This window comes from Prionailurus bengalensis, chromosome B1 (genome assembly GCF_016509475.1).
Source record: "Prionailurus bengalensis isolate Pbe53 chromosome B1, Fcat_Pben_1.1_paternal_pri, whole genome shotgun sequence".
Taxonomy (NCBI): domain Eukaryota; kingdom Metazoa; phylum Chordata; class Mammalia; order Carnivora; family Felidae; genus Prionailurus; species Prionailurus bengalensis.
This window is the reverse complement of record NC_057344.1, coordinates 3,379,570-3,397,422: the sequence shown is the minus strand read 5'-3', so window position 1 is coordinate 3,397,422 and position 17,853 is coordinate 3,379,570. Positions and strand designations below refer to the sequence as shown.

The window sequence follows — 17,853 nt, the reverse complement described above, 5'->3', positions numbered from 1 at the left end:
TTGCCTATTTCTTGTCCTTTTAGAAGTCATTAGGATTGAGGTCCTGATGAAAACAGGATCTGATAACAGATCCAAAGAATATCTTCTCATGTGTCCATCCTTAATAAAGAAGAATAAAAAACGTCAAGTATGGGTGAAAGCCTTCACGTCATCAAGGGTAAAATATAGCACTGATATGCGGGCAAACGTGAAATTACCTGAGTCATTTCAAGGGGTCAGCACAGCTCATCAATGACTTCTGTCCTAAGCTGCTCAAAACCATGACTGTCAGCAGTCAATTTGAAAAGTGGGTTTGAGGGGCTCCCGGGTGGCTCAGTCGGTTGAGTGTCCAACTTCCGCTCAGGTCATGTTCTCGCGGTTCATGAGTTCGGCTCGGGCTCTGTGCTGACAGCTCAGAGCCTGGAGCCTGCTTTGGATTCTACGTCTCCCTCTCTCTCTGCCCCACCCCTGCTCATGTTCTGTCTCTCTCTCAAAAATGAATAAATGTTAATTTTTTTTAAGTGGGTTTGATAGAGGACATTTATTGGTTGATTTATAAGGGAGATTTTTTTTTTTCTGGTTCTCTTTTCCAGGCTGACTGGCATGAACCTTCCTTCTCCCGTTATAAGCAGCAAGAACTGGTTACGACTGCATTTTACATCTGACAGCAACCATCGGCGCAAAGGATTTAATGCACAATTTCAAGGTAAGAATGCCCCATTTGATATACAGAAAATAACGGAAGATATTTTGGCGTTTTCACCCTCAAGTTTCAGGATTCCCTTGCCAGAGATGGAACCAGAGATATAAGCTTGAAAATACCTTCTAGAACTTTCTTTTTTTTTTTTTTTTTAATTTTTTTTCAACGTTTATTTATTTTTGGGACAGAGAGAGACAGAGCATGAACGGGGGAGGGGCAGAGAGAGAGGGAGACACAGAATCGGAAACAGGCTCCAGGCTCTGAGCCATCAGCCCAGAGCCCGATGCGGGGCTCGAACTCCCGGACCGCGAGATCGTGACCTGGCTGAAGTCAGACGCTTAACCGACTGCGCCACCCAGGCGCCCCACCTTCTAGAACTTTCGTAAACAATTGGCTTTGGAAATTCTACAAAGGGTACTAGCAACTTACTAGTAACGCTTTCTTGCTTTGACCGCATGCAATGTATTTTATTGTTTTCCTTGAATTATTACTGTTTTAATCAGTAAGTCAGTAGATATATATTAGCATTTATTTTAATTCATATTTACCTAACCGGAAAATATCCACAGTTGCCCTGTTGTTTTCTTTATCCGCTCCTTAAAAATGGTACAGCATATAGGCCACGTGAATATGCAAGTGCGACATCATACCCTTTCAGCTTTAAAACATATTCATGGTACCTAAACCCAGCTACCTGCTTTAATAATTTACATGTACGTGAATATCAAAAGGAAAAATGTGAGATTTTTTTGCAGCTGACTGAAACAAAGTCTGTAGTCACCAGTATGTAGGTTTGAAACTTCCTCTTGGTATGGAACTTCTAGTGTTTATACCTGGATAATATAGTGTCCTTGCCCATGTGTTTTTAATAGTCAATAATCCTTATCGATACCATAAAAAGGATCCAACTTACTAGGAGAACCATTGAAAACAATTCCATTTTGCATTTGCAAATAACAATCAAATAAACCTGTCAGAAAGCAGGATGCCCTCCCAAGCAAACTTCTCATGCTTCCCCCAAATCATGACCGTGAGCACATCAGTTAGACACTAGCCACATGCAAGCCAGGACGCCAAACGAGCAGATTCTAATAAGCCCCCACGCTCCAGAATCTAGTAGGTCAGAGAGACAGTTTGCAGACAGCTCCCATGAAAGGCAGAATGAAAAGCGAAATCATGCCAGCCACTCCAGGAGATTTTAGTAACGTTCCAACAAATGGTCTGGACGTGTCCTATCTAAAAGCCACTTTAAAATCCGTAATGCCTTCATTGTGTCCTTTTGGACAAGAGGTAGAAAACTAAGAGTAATTTTCAGGGGCTTGAATACAGATAGCGCTGGGGAGCACACGTGGAGGAGGAGTGCTGGTTTTATTTGCCACCGGGGTCCCCGGGGGCAGGGGGACCTTCGAGGAATTGCCAGACTTCAAATGCAGGGCCAATTGTGTTTTACCAAAATGTATTCATCTGTCATCAGGAGCCTTGCCCATTTCACATCGTCTTCTGATGCTGCCAGAAAGTTCTTACCTTTATCTTCTTTGACTGCAAATATACGGTTTTATAGGAGTCATTACACTTGGCTTCTTTTCCTGAGATCAGGCAAGGCTGATCTCCTTTTTTAGAGATCTCTATTTGCCTTTAGCTTTTAAGGCCACATACCATGCCTGTAGTCATAACAGGGGGCATACAAAACATATGACACATATATATGTTGTACAGTCTGCATCTGGAGCCCTTTCTTGTCCAGCAAGAAAGCAGGACGTGGGATTAAAAATGCGAGAGGAGACAAGAGCCCCCCCGGGTAAGGGTCTTTGCTCCGTTTTTATTAGGGTCAGAAGGCTTACAAACATGGTGATGGACGTGCACAAAGAGACAATAAATCTGTGAACACTAACTCAGGGGCCTGAGGGCAAGATGTGCGGAGGGGGGGGGGGGAGGGGGGTGGTTAGGGGTTTGGGTTACTACAAAGCAAAATCCTGGCCCTGGGCTGGAGGTTGTTTACAGCAGACATGAGGTCCCATCTCTGTTTACGGAAACAGGCCTAGGGGACAAGGAAGACAGAGCAGGCTACCTCAGGGTCAACAAGGCACCTTTCTTCTGCTAATTAGCTCCCCTCAGGGCAACTTTGCCTGCAGAGGTCTATAGCCCTATTTACCTGTTTACCTCCTTGGATCCTTCCTTCCTGTGAAAGCAGCTTCCTGCTCTTGTACTAAATTGGAGGGATGTTACCCGCCCTGAATACCTAATCTTGTTTACCTCATCTCGGATGTTTTCATCCTAAGATTCCCTATCCTTGTACCTTTGTCCTATACTGGGACCTTTGCCCTGTTTACCTATTCTGGGACCTTTGCCTGGGAAGTTCCATCTGAGTTTTGTCTATATCCATCCATATCCACAGAGATATATAGCCCCGACTTAGAAAAATCCTAAATCAATATTCAGAAGGCAAACTGACTGACCAATAGGTAGGTAGGTTGATCAATAGGGTTGTTCTATAACTACTGATTGATCTTCTCAAAAGGTCCTGATCCTGATTAACAGATTGGCATTGAACCACAGAAGAAATTTCTAGGTATCATTCCTCAAACCGGATCAATGAATTTGGCATCTATACCAGTGACTGGAAGAAAGGCAAAAAATAGAATACCAAATTCGAAGAGGGTCCAAATTGGTAGATATAAGTAACATTCTGGTTGACAGAAAATTGTAATAGCTTAGACATATCAGCCATTGATAAATAAATAAATATGAATCAACTGTATATAACTATATATAACCATGTAACTTTATATAATTAGCTAACCATACATACATATATTATTTAATATATGTAAATATATTTATATATAACCAATATACATATGGTTAAAATTACACACACACACACACACACACACACACACACAGAGTGATGAATAGAAAATTTGAACATAGTGCAAAAATATAAAAAGATGCAGAACTATAAAAAGGAATGAACATGAACATGGCTTAACAGTAATATATTCAAAAACCTCTCCAGGCGGACTTTGAAGTTCAACTCCAAGACAAACTGATTTCAGGGAGCTGCCAAATGTTTACTCTCATTAGCACACAGACCCTTATCTCAAAGGAGGAGTCATGCCTAAGACCACATGGAAGCAGACAATATGTAGAAGATAGGGGTCAGTACCAGATGTTACCCTTTTGAGAAGGAAACCAACCAAATGGGCAGCATCCAGGATGATGTCAAGAAACCTTTAAGAGAGGATGCAAGGACCACTGGCTTAAGGAGTGTGGTAAATGTTATACAGGAAAGTATTGCATTCATTTTTGCTGGTCCAGAGGGAAGAAATATCACTAATTAATGGAAGCGGAAGCTACAGATAGTCCTTTCTGCTGATTCTAGAACATGCCTATGGGCCGCAGAAGGCAAGAGATGGCTCAGTAGCTCAGGATGAGACGAGTCTCCTCTCAAAGTCCCCCCCCCCGCGCCCCCCCCCCCCCAGCCACCCTCCTGGCCCCCTCCCTGCATGACTTTGCAGCCAGGAGCATTCAGGTGTTTCATTCGACGGGCCAGCGGGAACCTTCGTGACACACGAGGAAAATAGGTTGTGCATCTAAGTCTTTCCTTTTTTCTCTGCCTAGATTGAACTCCAGGGGCCCCAATTTGTATTGGACATTTGTTCCAAGGAAACAACAACAAAACACAAACAATAATAGACACCAAGGTTATTACCAACACAACTGCAAAAAAGAAAAGCATAGTAGATGAGCAATCCAGAAAAGCAACAAGAGAAACAATAGTAGTGAAAACTTACAATGTGTTTACCGAAGACTGTTTTAGGATCTGTGTATATATTCCATCAGAGTCTGAATCTTGGGTTAGTAGGTGGAGGAGGGGAATGTTTTTTAGAAATATACATTTCTATGCTTATGACCTTTTAAACATAATTGCAGTCACGTGGATCATTTATGGTCACTATCAAGACTATACAAATTCCATCAATATTCCTCGGTGTAAATATGATTACAACTTATGTAGGATACCTATAAAAAGCTGCTAATGAAGCCTTCGGGTGGGATCTCTGGATGACAAACTTCTTCTCTGTTCAGCAGTACCGTGCAGGAGTAGAATTTTATCACTTCTAACAACAAAGAATAGCTTCTTTTTAACTTGGTGCTTTTCTTGGTCAAATAAACAACCACCACAACATATTCTTTCTTCCCTTTGTGTCTTTAACTTTCATCTCTATACTCTTTATTCTCTGGATTTTACACTTTGTTCTGTGCTTTCATCTCTTCAATCAGGCAATAAATTATGCCAAAAGTAGTAGTGAGGTTGACTGACAAGTAAAACTGGTCTATAGTTGCTACTCCTAAAACATGTTCACTTTTAAAATAGCAATGTGAACAAAGAAGTGGAAAATGCAATAAAAGCCACTTGATATATTTGCAATATCTTGTGTATATATTGGGTTCTCATGGAATGACAGATTTATGTAGGACACATTATTTCTTTAAATCAGCTGAAAATTGAGCTCATTCATTATATGTTGCCTCCCTCATTAATTATAATTAAATAAGTGCCTTGTTAGCACAATCAGTCTCGTAGACATTTTTGACGTCTGCAAGATGGATTTTCTAAAGATATATTGATATTGAACCACAGGCACCACTTCCCTCTTAGGTAACAATATGTGTTGAGCTCTACTTTTACATCTATTTACCTGGCTACTTATAAAAATACAATTTTCACAAAATGAAACTCTCATTGCTTTCTGAAACTGATAAATCATTTTGAGTGTCTGTCATAAAGTACCAGTTTACACAGAGAACACCTGTCTCATAAATCAAGGGAAAACCTGACCATGGATTTAAATCTTGTGTTGACACAAATAATTAGCTTTCTTTTTAGGTGATAGCTCTATGTAACTATTCATTTTACTTCCTATTAAAAAAATTTTTTTTATTAATGTTTATTTATTTTTGAGAGAGACAGAGCATGAGCAGGGGAGGGGCAGAGAGAGAGGGAGTCACAGAATCCGAAGCAGGCCCCAGGCTCTGAGCTGTCAGCACACAGCAGGGCTCGAACCCACAGGCTGAGAGATCATAACCTGAGCTGAAGTCAGATGCTCAACCGACTGAACCACCCAGGGGCCCCGTTTTTACTTTGTAGTTAAAGTGGAGGGCTTTAGGGGCACCTGGATGGCTTAGTCAGCTAAGCGTCTTTCTTCAGCTCAGGTCATGATCTCGCAGTTTGTGTGTTTGAGTCCCGCATGGGGCTCTGTGCTGACAGCTCAGAGCCTGGAGCCTGCTTCGGATTCTGTGTCTCCCTCTCTCTGCCCCTCCCCTGCTCTTGCTCTGTTTCTCTCTCTCTCTCTCTCTCTCTCTCAAAACTAAACATTAAAAAATTAAAAAAAAGAAATTATATATATTCATACAGCAGGATACTAGACAAAAATGAAAAAAAGACAAATGACCTCCACATGCATAATGTTGAATGGAAAGATCCAGGCACAGAAGCATGTGCATTGTATTGCCCACATAAATATACTCGCATAATATAAATAATATTTCAGGAATATATGCATAGAAAATTTAGGATTCTAAAAACTAAGTGTTTACGTGGGTGTTCATTACTAAAAGAATATTTTTACTGTGTGTATGTGTATGTAAAATACTTGAACTCAAAAAGTGTTTTTAGAAACGGTTAGAACAATTCCTATCCAAGAAAATGACAAGGTGTTTAGAATTCTTTTACAAACAGAGGTAGGCCAAAATACCTACAGAAGCCCTACTCAATGCCATGGTGCAACTGAACGTCAAAATTAGAAGCCCCAACCCGCACACAAGGAAGGGGGTTAGTAAGTGACAGGGCTTGCACAACACAGCTTGTAAATGGCAGGCAGCGTCAGGATGTAAATAGAAGTCTCTGATCTTTCTTTTCAATGTCATCCTTTCCAACCCTATTTTCACAATTGACTTGCTGCCCTGATTTACGAGTTCCGATCAGAACATCTTTCTTTGGGGAACAGTGATTTATTTTTGTAAAGCAGAAATCCCACTGAAGAAAGCAACACCCAGGGACAGCTCTAAGTTAGTGGCAACGTTATCTATTTTCTCAGGTTGATCTATTCCAAGCAGAAAACTGGCAGACCACTGCGGGAACAGGTGCAGCAATGATGGGAGGGGGTTGGCAGAAATCATAAATCTGGAACATGAGGCACCGAATAAGAGAATGAGCAAATGTATTCACGAAGAATGTGTGTGTGTGTGTGTGTGTGTGTGTGTGTGTGTGTGTGTAACTACTGGACAACAAGAAGGTAGAAGGTAGTGTTGGAAAGAAGTTAAAAAATTGAAACACGATTCTGCAGAGGAAGGAAAATGAAAAAATAGAGCAAAGGAACAGTTTCACAGCATGGCTAAGGGCAGGCCCAACTGACAGAGAGGTTCCACTGGCACAGACACCTTGAGAAACGAGGAAGCCACTATGCAGACACTCTGTCCACAGTGTTCATCCTGCTCCCTTCTCTTCGACCATGAGCGATTGACTGTGTGGCTCAGAGAGAACAGGATTGGAGGTAGGATTCCTTGGTCTCAGTCCGTCCTGACTCAGTCTGGAGTCTCAGAAACTCCAGGTTAACTGGAGAGATGTCCCTCTAGACCTATAGTCCTCCTATATAGTGAAATCTGTTTCCTGTCCTAAGAATGGGGAGAAGAACAATGCTCACCCGGGCACAGAGGTGGAGATTAAAAAGGTAATACATTGGAGGCATCTAGCACAGTGCCCAGAATGGGCTCCCATGTGTCTCATAAACTTGGGTTTGTAATCTCGAGCCGGGGAAGATACCTCGGTTAACCTGTCTCTCTGTCTCACAGACTTCGCATGGAAAACCCAGTAAGTGCTTCACGGGACTGTATTACTTTCACAAACTTCCTGGAACTTCTTAGAGTGATTTTCAGTTCCCAACTGCTTTGTCTCTTACTCCCCTGCCTCCCTCTTTCGTTTACACTACCTCACTGACCCAAGTCCGATGACCATTCATTGGGATGCCACCTCAAGTCATTTGGAATTAAACTCTCTCCAGCTCCCTTATTGGACACCGGCAGTGTGGGTTGCACGGTGCCAGGGACACAGAACCAAACATGACGAGCCATGTTTCAGCCCCTGGATTCCAGCGAAGAAGTCAGGGAGACACATAAGCTGACCATTTGCATATATCGCGGGTGAGATTATGCACAAAATGCCCTACAATTCGAAAGATGTACCTCGACTGACTTGGCAGGGAGCACAGGGCGTTTGTAGGAGGTTTCCTGGGGGAGAGGGTGCCTGCACTGTGTTCAGGTCACCAGGAGAGAGGGAGGAGGGGGTTCTGAGTACGAGAAAAGTGCGAGCAGACCCAGAAAAGCATGACATGTCACGGTGTGTTCAGGCTCCTGCAAATATTGATGGTTCAACACTGAGGTGTGAAGGGAGTCAGACAGAGCAATGAGAAATAAAGCTGGGGAGGATAGCTGGATCTTGGAAGGATTTTATGCTACCCTTAAAAACTTAACTGTACCGTGGGTAAACAAGAAAGATCACTGGAGTGTTTGTGGAGAGGGAAAATGGAGACCAGTGCACACATTTTCATCGCCCAAGCTGCTGGTAAGTTCCCCTTTGTTAGCTTGCAGGTAGTGCCCAGGGATAGCTCTGAAAGAAGGACCATGTACTGGAACATTCTAAGACAGTGAGCACAGGAACAAAGATTGTCCCTAGGTCATCATGTTTAAAGAAGAGGAACAATGTTGCTGAGGTACAAGAATTTGCCCCTCAACAAATTTGAGCCCTAAAGGGATCCAATGCCCTTCAGCCCAAGGCTTTGCCACAGTCAAATTTAAGGAATTAGTATATTTGAGAGAGAGTGTGTCCATCAGAAGTGTGTGTATGTGTGTGTTTGGTGGTGACGGTCATAGAAACTTCTTCAGAGCCCAGTGAGCCGGGTGCTAGACAAGACAGTGATGCGAAGCCTGGTGGGACAGATTCCCAGGCTCAGAAACAGTGGTCTGGTCATATCCCAGCTTTCTCCTGGGGACACATGAAGGGGTCAGTCTGAATGAACACATTTCACCAATAGTCATGGTACCCCCCAGTGTGCACCAGTAACACCTCTGTTTACAGTAGTGGTCAATAAAGGAAAGGCCTCTGCTCCCACGGAGTGGCCATCGTAGACAGGATGAGACAATCCATCCAACCAGTCAAGAAACAGCAAGTGGCAACTGCAGGGTGGGAAACTTTATCACTTGGTCAAGAAATAGCCTTCCTTGCATCATCTCCTGAGCTGAGATCCGAATGGACTGTGTAGGTCAAAAAGAGCAAAGCAGACACAGAACAGAGCAAGTCCCAGTCCCTGGAGGGAGGAGGAACCGCAGAGGGACAGGAACACACTGAGGTGTGGAAAAGCTCAAGAGATGTGTTGGGGCAAATTCCTGCAGGGCCGTGTGGGGGCATCCACAGGGGGAGACTGGATTTATGTCACATACAAAGTGAGACTTCAGAATGTCTGGATGAGAAAGTGATGTGACCTGATTTCCATTTTGAACATATCATTTGAGTTTTTCTGTACAGAATGCAGTTCTAGACCTTAATATTCTGTCCCCTCGATGTGTTATGGCATTCCTTATAAATTAATAAATGATCATGGTGGTTCTTACTGCCTTCTCTCTTGTCTTGACTACTTGACCACATCCTGAGATATAGAACGTGTCAGAGTGCTAGAAAATCATGCTTTCTGGTCTACCGTGTTGAGGGCACCCTGAGCTAAAGGGCCTGGAGGGTTGTAGTCCTGGCTCAGGTGATATGCAGTTTTAATGTTCTCATTTGTCCAAACTGCCACTTGGCCAAAAATCTTTACCTACTGCACAGTGTGCTCTTGGGCTGGCTATGCAACAATCTCATAGACACGTCCCACTTATGTTGTAAAAGACAGTAAATAAAACAGGTATGATTTTGTGTGTCTCTCAATATATTTAAAAAACCCTAATGGTAAAAATTCATTCTGAACAGCTGTTTGGTGTCTACTAAGAAGAATGAAGAGAATGTGTTTAAATTTGAGTAGTAATTATTTTGACTAAACATTGAGGGTAATATCTTACTAAGTTGAAATAAGAGAACATATTTCTTAAGGAAAGCGTGCAGTTTTATTCAACAGAGATGTTAAATTAATAGATAGAGTTCTCACCTCGAGGCAGCCCTAATGGAGTAAATGAACTTTTGAGTTAGTTCCAGACTTTTGATTTAAATCAATGCATTTTCATGTATCGATTTATTTTAAAGTTGTGTTGGAAATATTAACACATGATAAATCTTAGTCGTTGTATATCAAACCACTTAAACTAGACCCTTTCTTTTTCTAAACTTCAAAATGTGGTTCATCCTGGAAAACGGGAAGCCGACAATGTGACACAGTAAATCACAGCTATTTAAAACAGACTAATACATGGCAACAGCAGGTGGGTGTTAAGTTCTTATGCATAAAGAATAGAAAAGCTTAGGAGGGTTATTATTCCCTCGGTAAATCGTATTTCTACAGTTTCGGCTTATGTGACGTTAAGACAGAAGTCGTTCTGGCTTTCAGTTCAACGAACCCCTAACTGTACCCATTCTTCATGCTTTTTGTCTCTTGCTGGCAGTTTGATCGGTCCAGTTTGCAGACTACATTTAGTGCTTATGGGCTAAATGGGCGCATCTGCCTCTTGCAGGACACGCATGCTTTGGAAGCTAAGACAGGACGCTGCCCATACCAGGAGGCTGTCAACCCAAGTTGTCGGCATTTACAAGGACAAGGGAGCCTCAGAGTGTGGTTCCTTCCCTCCGAGCGGCTGTAAACCGCTCACCCAAAGCAGTTACAGCGTGGCACCGTAGGGCTGCCCGGCTCTGTTAGTGCTGCAGGAAGCCAGTCAGCTTAGAACGGACGCATCACACTGCTTGTTCTCTTAGTCATCTGGGTCAGGTTGAAGAGCAAAGCGGTGCTCAGTCGGCATCATGAGTAATCCAGGATGAGGCAGTTAGCTTCGGCACTACCAGTGGCCGCCTCGTGGGACCAGAGCCTCACGCCTCTTACGGAATGCTAGTGCCCACGTCTCAGGGCAGAAACACAACCCCCAACACAAGTACAGATGTGGGTTCACGTTGGGTTTGGAAGCAACGTGTGGCGGGAGGATGTGTGCTGTAGCCATTGAAGACTGTGGTGGGAGAGTTTATCTTTGTTCAGATGCAGACTGTTTCCCTCACATCACTTCAGTGTATTTCACGTTACTCATCTGAAAGTCCTTCCTCTACCACAACAATTCCCGGGAGGTTTCTCCAAGGGTCCTGTCCATCTGGTAAACAGTCTGAGTGGTGGTTTCTAAAGGCTCACAAGGTTCCAGACAGCATCTTTGCACAGTTGACCACCATGACCTTTACCACTGGAAGGGCTGTGTCTTTTCACTCCATGGGAGATCTGAAGTTAACTCTTGACCATGACATTGCATACAATTCACTAACCCAAGATATATTTAACCGAAGAATATATATCACATAAGGTATAGAGTTCTAACTATTTTCCTATAGTTACTTTAAAATTTACCTTGAAACTAATAGGAGCTTTCTCCAGACATATACCCAGGGCTGCGATTCAGCTTGTCTGTCCATATTTATTGTGAAAATACTGACTTACGAATTACCTGACAAGCCACGGCCTATTTATCTGAATGGCCTCCTGGATGTCCTCGCCCTGCCTGACCTGGGTTGTCCTGCAGAATGCCTCAGTTAGCTCATGAAATTCCTTAAAGATTTAAGCTCTAGAGTAACAGTCAGCTTCAAACCTGCCCAGAGGTAGAAGAGTTAGCGGCTTGTGCTGTTTGAATCATGCCTGCGATATACCAGGTGCCCAACACATTTTAAAACGTCCTCCCTAAATATATTCATATATATTCATAGTAGCTACGTGTGACTAGCCAGCTATGTGGAACTATTTATTAAACACACCATTAAGTTCTATAGAAATATACAGCAAAACAAATATGGTCGTCCTTCTTTCTAGAGAAATGTACACTAAGCCTCTAGAAGACTTATGTTAGCATATGTAGCTAAGTCACTAACTCTTCCTCATTTTTAGTCCATTGGTAACTATCTTTGGCTGGTATTTTGTTGGTTCCTTTTGGTTTGGTTTGGGTTTTTTTTTTTCCTCCAAAAATGAAAGAAAACAACTTCCTAGGTAAATCTTCCCCTGTTATAAATGCCCTCACACTTCCCAAGCCTGGGGCTCAAATCTGGTCATGCTGGGTCCCTGTGTAAAACATCGCTGTAGTTCCCATCATGTACAACACACAGAGCAGACACCAAAGCTCTCAAAGATATGTCTCCAGCCTTCCTTTGCAGACTCCTCTTTTAGCCCACATTGTAGACACCGCACACTCCTCTTACGAAAACACTCACTTTGTCGGGACGCATCATCTGGTCCCCACCCTGGCCCTATGTTCCCACCAACACATGCAGCCCCCAGGGTGTCTTTGACTCCCTTCCTCTTCAGAGAAGCCTTCCCAGCCTCCCTCACCAGCACCGATCACGCACGTGCATGTACCTGCACAGCACTTAGCCTTTTCTTATGACTTTTGTTTTGAGCTACGCTGAAGTTTAATTGACAAATAAAATTGTACATATGCAAAGCGTGCTATATCATGATCTATTTGCACAGTATGGAAAGATCTCCCCCGTCACGCTAACGAACACACGCATCACCTCACATACTCACCTTTGTTTTTGTTTTTGTTTTCTTACGATGAAAACATGTAAGTTCTACTCTCTTAGCAAATATCATGTATACAATAGAATGTTACCAACTGTAATCACCAGGGTACGTGTTAGATCCTGAGGCCTTATTCATCCTATGACTGATTGGTTGTACCTACCAATCTCTCCTGATTCCCCCTGCCCCCCGCTGCTGGAAACCACTTTCCTATTGTCTACTCTCCATTTCTGAGTTTGATTTTTTTTGTTTTCACATATACACATCACACAATCACTTGCTCTAAGTGAGGATAATAAGGTAGTTGTTTTGTCGTTTTGTTTTTGTTTTTGTTTTTTAAGAGCAGAAGCACCTTCTCTGTTGTCTCCAGCACTCAACGAAGTGATCTTCAGGGATAGCATGCACTTGATGTTTGTTGAATGAGTAGCTGAACTCCTGAGCAAATCAAAAGCACGTGGAAGGGATCTACTACCCTGTATCCATTCAAATGGTAGCATGGCCTAGTGGAAAGAGGTTGACATATGGAGTCTGAAGACCACTGTGACCGTAGCCAAGTCTTTTAGCTTCTGCAGATGTCTGTTTTTTCATCCATAAAATAGTGCTCACCACAGCCGCCTTGCAGGAAGAACACCGTGGGGCTCAGATGGGGAAGCCACACAAAGGCCGCGTTCCAATGTGGCGCAGATCTGACTGCTTTAGCTACTGCTGCGGTCTGTGCTTCTGTGTCTCGTGCAGCGAGATGGCTGGGATACCGTGTGCCCCGGAGGCCTCTGTGCCTCTTCGCCTCTCCACTGCAACTTGCCTCATCTACACGAACGCGTGTTACCTGTGGCAGTCAGGACACAGTCAGAACTCTTCACAGGGAAAAAAGTTGGGTGGCTTGTATCATGAACCCCTTTCTCTCTGATCCTTCCCAACCATCTCAGGAGAGCCTAGACCTGAGTGATGACCCTAAGGGTAGGCGAGCCAGACAGACCAGTGCTCTGTTACCTGCAAGGCCACAGAAGCAAGAGCAGAGGCTGTGAGCTTCTTACTGGGAAGCACACACAGTCTTCGGGGAATGTGTCACTACCTTGGTGTCCTGTAACGTCCTTGGGTACTGCTTTCCTTGTCATATAATCTTCCAGCCTCTTCAGACCCTGATGTGTATAGTTCTAGCTGGAGGCTGATGGGGTGGTGGCTACGTGAACAAGTTTGATGGGGGGTGGCTATTTCACAACGCATACATATATCAGAACATCGAGCTGCACACCTTAAATACACACAATTTTTATTTCCTAATGATACCTCAGTAAAGCTGGGTTTGGGGATAAAGATAAACAGAAAGAACAAAAATAGAAGTTGGACAAATATAGACCAAAGCGCTTTTTTTTTTCCCTAATGCTAAGTAATTGTGTTCCTTCTCATGATAAGCTGATTATGCTTACAGACCTTCCTTACCTTTACAGTAAGACTGCCCAGTAGATCATTTTTTTTCTAATTCAATAAGAACACAGTATGAAATAGATATATACATAGGCAACATCCTTTTCACTATTACCCTTTTTCAGAAAATTATATTTATCCCTGGCCGACAAATAATTGACTGAACTTAAAAACCTCAACCAAGTTGAAATTAGAGGTTTCTCTGACATCTTATTGTCTACAGGTTGAAGCTGTGGTGAAGACCAGTGTTTCCCCACTTTCCTCAATTTCACCGTAATCAGCCTTGGCTGTATAACAGGGACAGTCAGAAGCCTTTAGAAAGCACCCAGAGATTGTGATTTTCACGATTTAGGCTGCGGACCAACATGGCTACTTTTTGTGAAACCTTTCTACATGACTCCAATGTGGAGCCAGAGTGAGCAGAATAATGTAAGCTGCCTCTAAGAGTTCTGATACAAGCATCCCCCCTCACTCATGGGGTGTTCCAAGACCGCAGCAGAGGCGTGAAACCATGACGGTATTGAATCCTATATGCTCTATGTTTTTTTGTCTACACACACAACTTATGATGAAGTTTAACTTGTAATTCGGCACAGTAGGAGACTAGCAATAATAACTCATAATTAAGTAGAACAATTATAGTAATATACTATAATTAGTTTTTTTTTTTAAATTTTAAATGTTTGTTTATTTTTGAGAGAGAGAGACAGAGTGTGAGCAGGGGAGAGTAAGACAGAAAGAGAGAGAGAGAGAGAGAGAGAGAGAGAGAGAGAGACAGAATCTGAAGCAGGCTCCAGGCTCTGAGCTGTCAGCACAGAGCCCTATGTGGGGCTTGAACCCACTGACTGCGAGATCATGACCCGAGCTAAAGTTGCGCTTCACCAAGTGAGCCACCCAGGCACCCCTATAATAATATACTGTAATAAAGTCTATGTGAATGTGGTCTCTCTCTCTAACGTCCTGTACTCACCCTTCTTCTTGGGGTGATGTGAGATAAATCGCCGAGTTGGTGAGATGAAGCGAGGTGAAGGATGTCGACATTGTGACGTAGCTTTAGGCTACGATCGCCCTGGATGCTGTGTCAGAAGGAAGATCATCTGCTTCCAGACCTGGCTCACGGCGGGTCACTGAGACCAGAGAAAGCAAAACCCCAGATCAGGGGGACTGCTGCTCTAACTTACAATTACTTCACCACCAGTAATCTTCAATGCTTTAAAAGGTGATGGCTGTTGCATAATATTTTGAAATTCAAAATTTAACTATTTGAATTGCCCACTTAAATTAAAAATCCCGTATATTAGAAATTACCTTGGTAGGGGTTGGAATGCAGATACCAAATCTACTCTAATACTAGCAAAACAAAAGTAGGTAATTCATCTTATATCCTATTTGCTTCATAACTTAATAGGAATGGCAGGCACCAGTGCATGTTACTTATGAATTTATCTGATACCTTCTTACTATTGAAAAATCATCCAATATAGTTCTACAAATTCTCTATCATCTTCATTGTTTTATGCTTTATTCTTTAGAATGACTTAAAACATAACAAATTATATTGTTAATTCAACCTTTAATACAAAGGTATAAAGATGGGCATTTTTCTCAAATTCTTTTTGAGAATATTCTCGTCTTTGTTCTAAGTGATTTCTCTTTTCTACGTAATCTTTAACAATGAGATCAGATTTCTAAAATAGGTTACCTTAATGAATGCCACTGTTAACTATAAACCTGTATTAACTGCTATGACAAATTTAAATAAATATGCTATCTAAATGAAAACGCACATTTTAAGATCTAATTTAACAAAAAACATAAAAATAAAATAAGATCTAATTTAACTTGGTACCTTGAACATAATATACATTTACAAAATCCTTTTTGTCATATGATAAATATAAATTTTGTAAATATATCTAGTTTAAGCATAGGACATAAAAATAACTATCTCTGCCTTCAGGAGTTTATAATTTAATTAGTAGCTCTCAATATATATTTGGCTCAGACTCCCTATTGAAAATTTAATAAATGTTACAGACTTAGAGTCCATATGTATCAGATTTCACGTATATTTTTGTGAGCTTCATGTTTGCATGAAATCCTAGGGGTTACAAATACATTTCAGGTAAGGAATTATGTCTATTGGAAATACAGTGTAAGAAATATGCTTTCAGTTAGCATTGGGCTGTAGGAGACCCACTTAACAGAAAGATGATAGATACAGATAGGTAAATAGGTTAATATACAGAAAGGGTTTTTGACGTGTGTGTGTGTGTATGTGTGTGTGTGTATACACACAGACACACACATTATCTATATCTATATCTGTATCTATATCTGTATCTATATCTGTAGATTAGGCAAAAGTGTGAAGGGGAAAATAATGTGTTTTGGGAAGCTGGGAAAAAAGGGGAGTATCCAGCTTCAAAGGGCAATGTGAAAGGGAAAAAAGATCAAGAGTGCTTGGAAAACGTTGAGTTTCTTCTGCCATTTGTGGAAGAAAGTGGTGGAAGAGTGCATGTTGGCCAGAACGTACTGCCATTAGAACGAACCTGAACCCTATAAGTGGGTCTTCAGAAGTTGCTGAAGGACACCCACCTGAACAGGGTTTGACTTGAAGAAGGAGGACATCGGGTCTGGCATAGGTCAGAGAAATGGGCATGGTGTGGCCCCAAGTATGTTCAACGACTGTAGGGCACTTTGTTCTTTTGAAGGATGACTATCCAGTCAGAGGACAGAGATTTGGCGTGGTGTTCCTGTCCCAGTGCGCAGTGTAGAACACCCTTGTCATCTGTTACTGTGCCGGGAGTCACCTGTCTACACTCGCTCACTGCACTGAAGAAGTCAGGCTCAGCAAGGTTCATGGCGAAGCCCCTCAGAGCACATGACAGACGTGCGGGAGTAAGTCCGCTGCTGAAAAGTGTAACACAGCTCCGATCGGAATCGCATCGCACGTTTGCTGCGATGCTGGGTGACGCTGCCGTCACACCTGTCACGAGATGTGACAGGCAAATGGACAGGAGTCTGGATTCGAACACCTCGCCACCGAGGCCTCCTGGGGTTCCGTTCTCCTTTCTCATCTGTCTTTCAACCTCTTGAGAGAACGCTTGGGGTACCTTCTTTACCACCTGTGCCCTGCTCTGGCCTCGCAGCCTCTGGGCCACCAACTCTGTCTCCTTACTCATGCCTCTCCTCCTTAGTTGGCACCTTCCCCTGCCCCGTAAGTGAGGGACCCCAGCAAAGCTCTGCTCTCATGCCCTCTCCCTGTGCTCTCCCCGCTGGGAGGAGCCCTGACCCTCCAGGGCCTTGCTAAGAAGGTGCTCTACACAGGAGCTCTCTGCCCTCTTTCTGCCCCCCTTCCTTTGGGCCAGTGGGCACCTCTGCCTGCTGCTCGGGTCACCCTGTGCCTCTCCTCCCCTGTACACATTGGAGCCTACATCCTGATTCCCTGAACTTGTGTCTGCGTCACCGCCTGGAATCCCAGCACCAACTCCTCCCCCTCCTCTCCTCCCCCTTCCTCCTCCTCCTCCCTCCACCTCTTCCGCCTCCTTCTCCTCTTCCCCTTCCCTCCTCCTCCCCCTCCTCTTTCCGCTCCCTTCTCTCCCTCCCCCTCCCTCCACCTCTCCCCCTTTCCCCTTCCTCCTCCACCCTTCCTCCTCCTCCCTCTACCACTTTCCCCTCCTCCCCCATCCACTTCTTCCCCCTCCTCCTCCCTCCACCTCTTCCCCCTCCTCCTCCCTCTACCTCTTCTCCCTCCCACCTCCTCTTTCCCCTCCCTCCTCCTCCCTCCTCCTCTTCCCCCTCCCTCCTCCTCTTCCCCTTCCCCCCTCCTCCCCCTCCTCTTTCCGCTCCCTTCTCTCCCTCCCCCTCCCTCCACCTCTCCCCCTTTCCCCTTCCTCCTCCACCCTTCCTCCTCCTCCCTCTACCACTTTCCCCTCCTCCCCCATCCACCTCTTCCCCCTCCTCCTCCCTCCACCTCCCTCCACCTCTTCCCCCTCCTCC

At 43.6% G+C, this 17,853-nt stretch overlaps 1 protein-coding gene across 2 annotated transcripts in view; it reads left to right on the top strand.

Moving 5' to 3' along the window:
* Window positions 1-17,853, top strand: part of CSMD1 (CUB and Sushi multiple domains 1) — a 2,022,422-nt gene that overhangs the window by 1,280,208 nt on the left and 724,361 nt on the right. For both annotated transcript variants that reach the window (XM_043557450.1, XM_043557440.1), the window contains exon 6: window positions 573-685. In XM_043557450.1, the coding sequence (XP_043413385.1) occupies window positions 573-685 (113 nt within the window). The remainder of the gene's footprint in view (window positions 1-572; window positions 686-17,853) is intronic.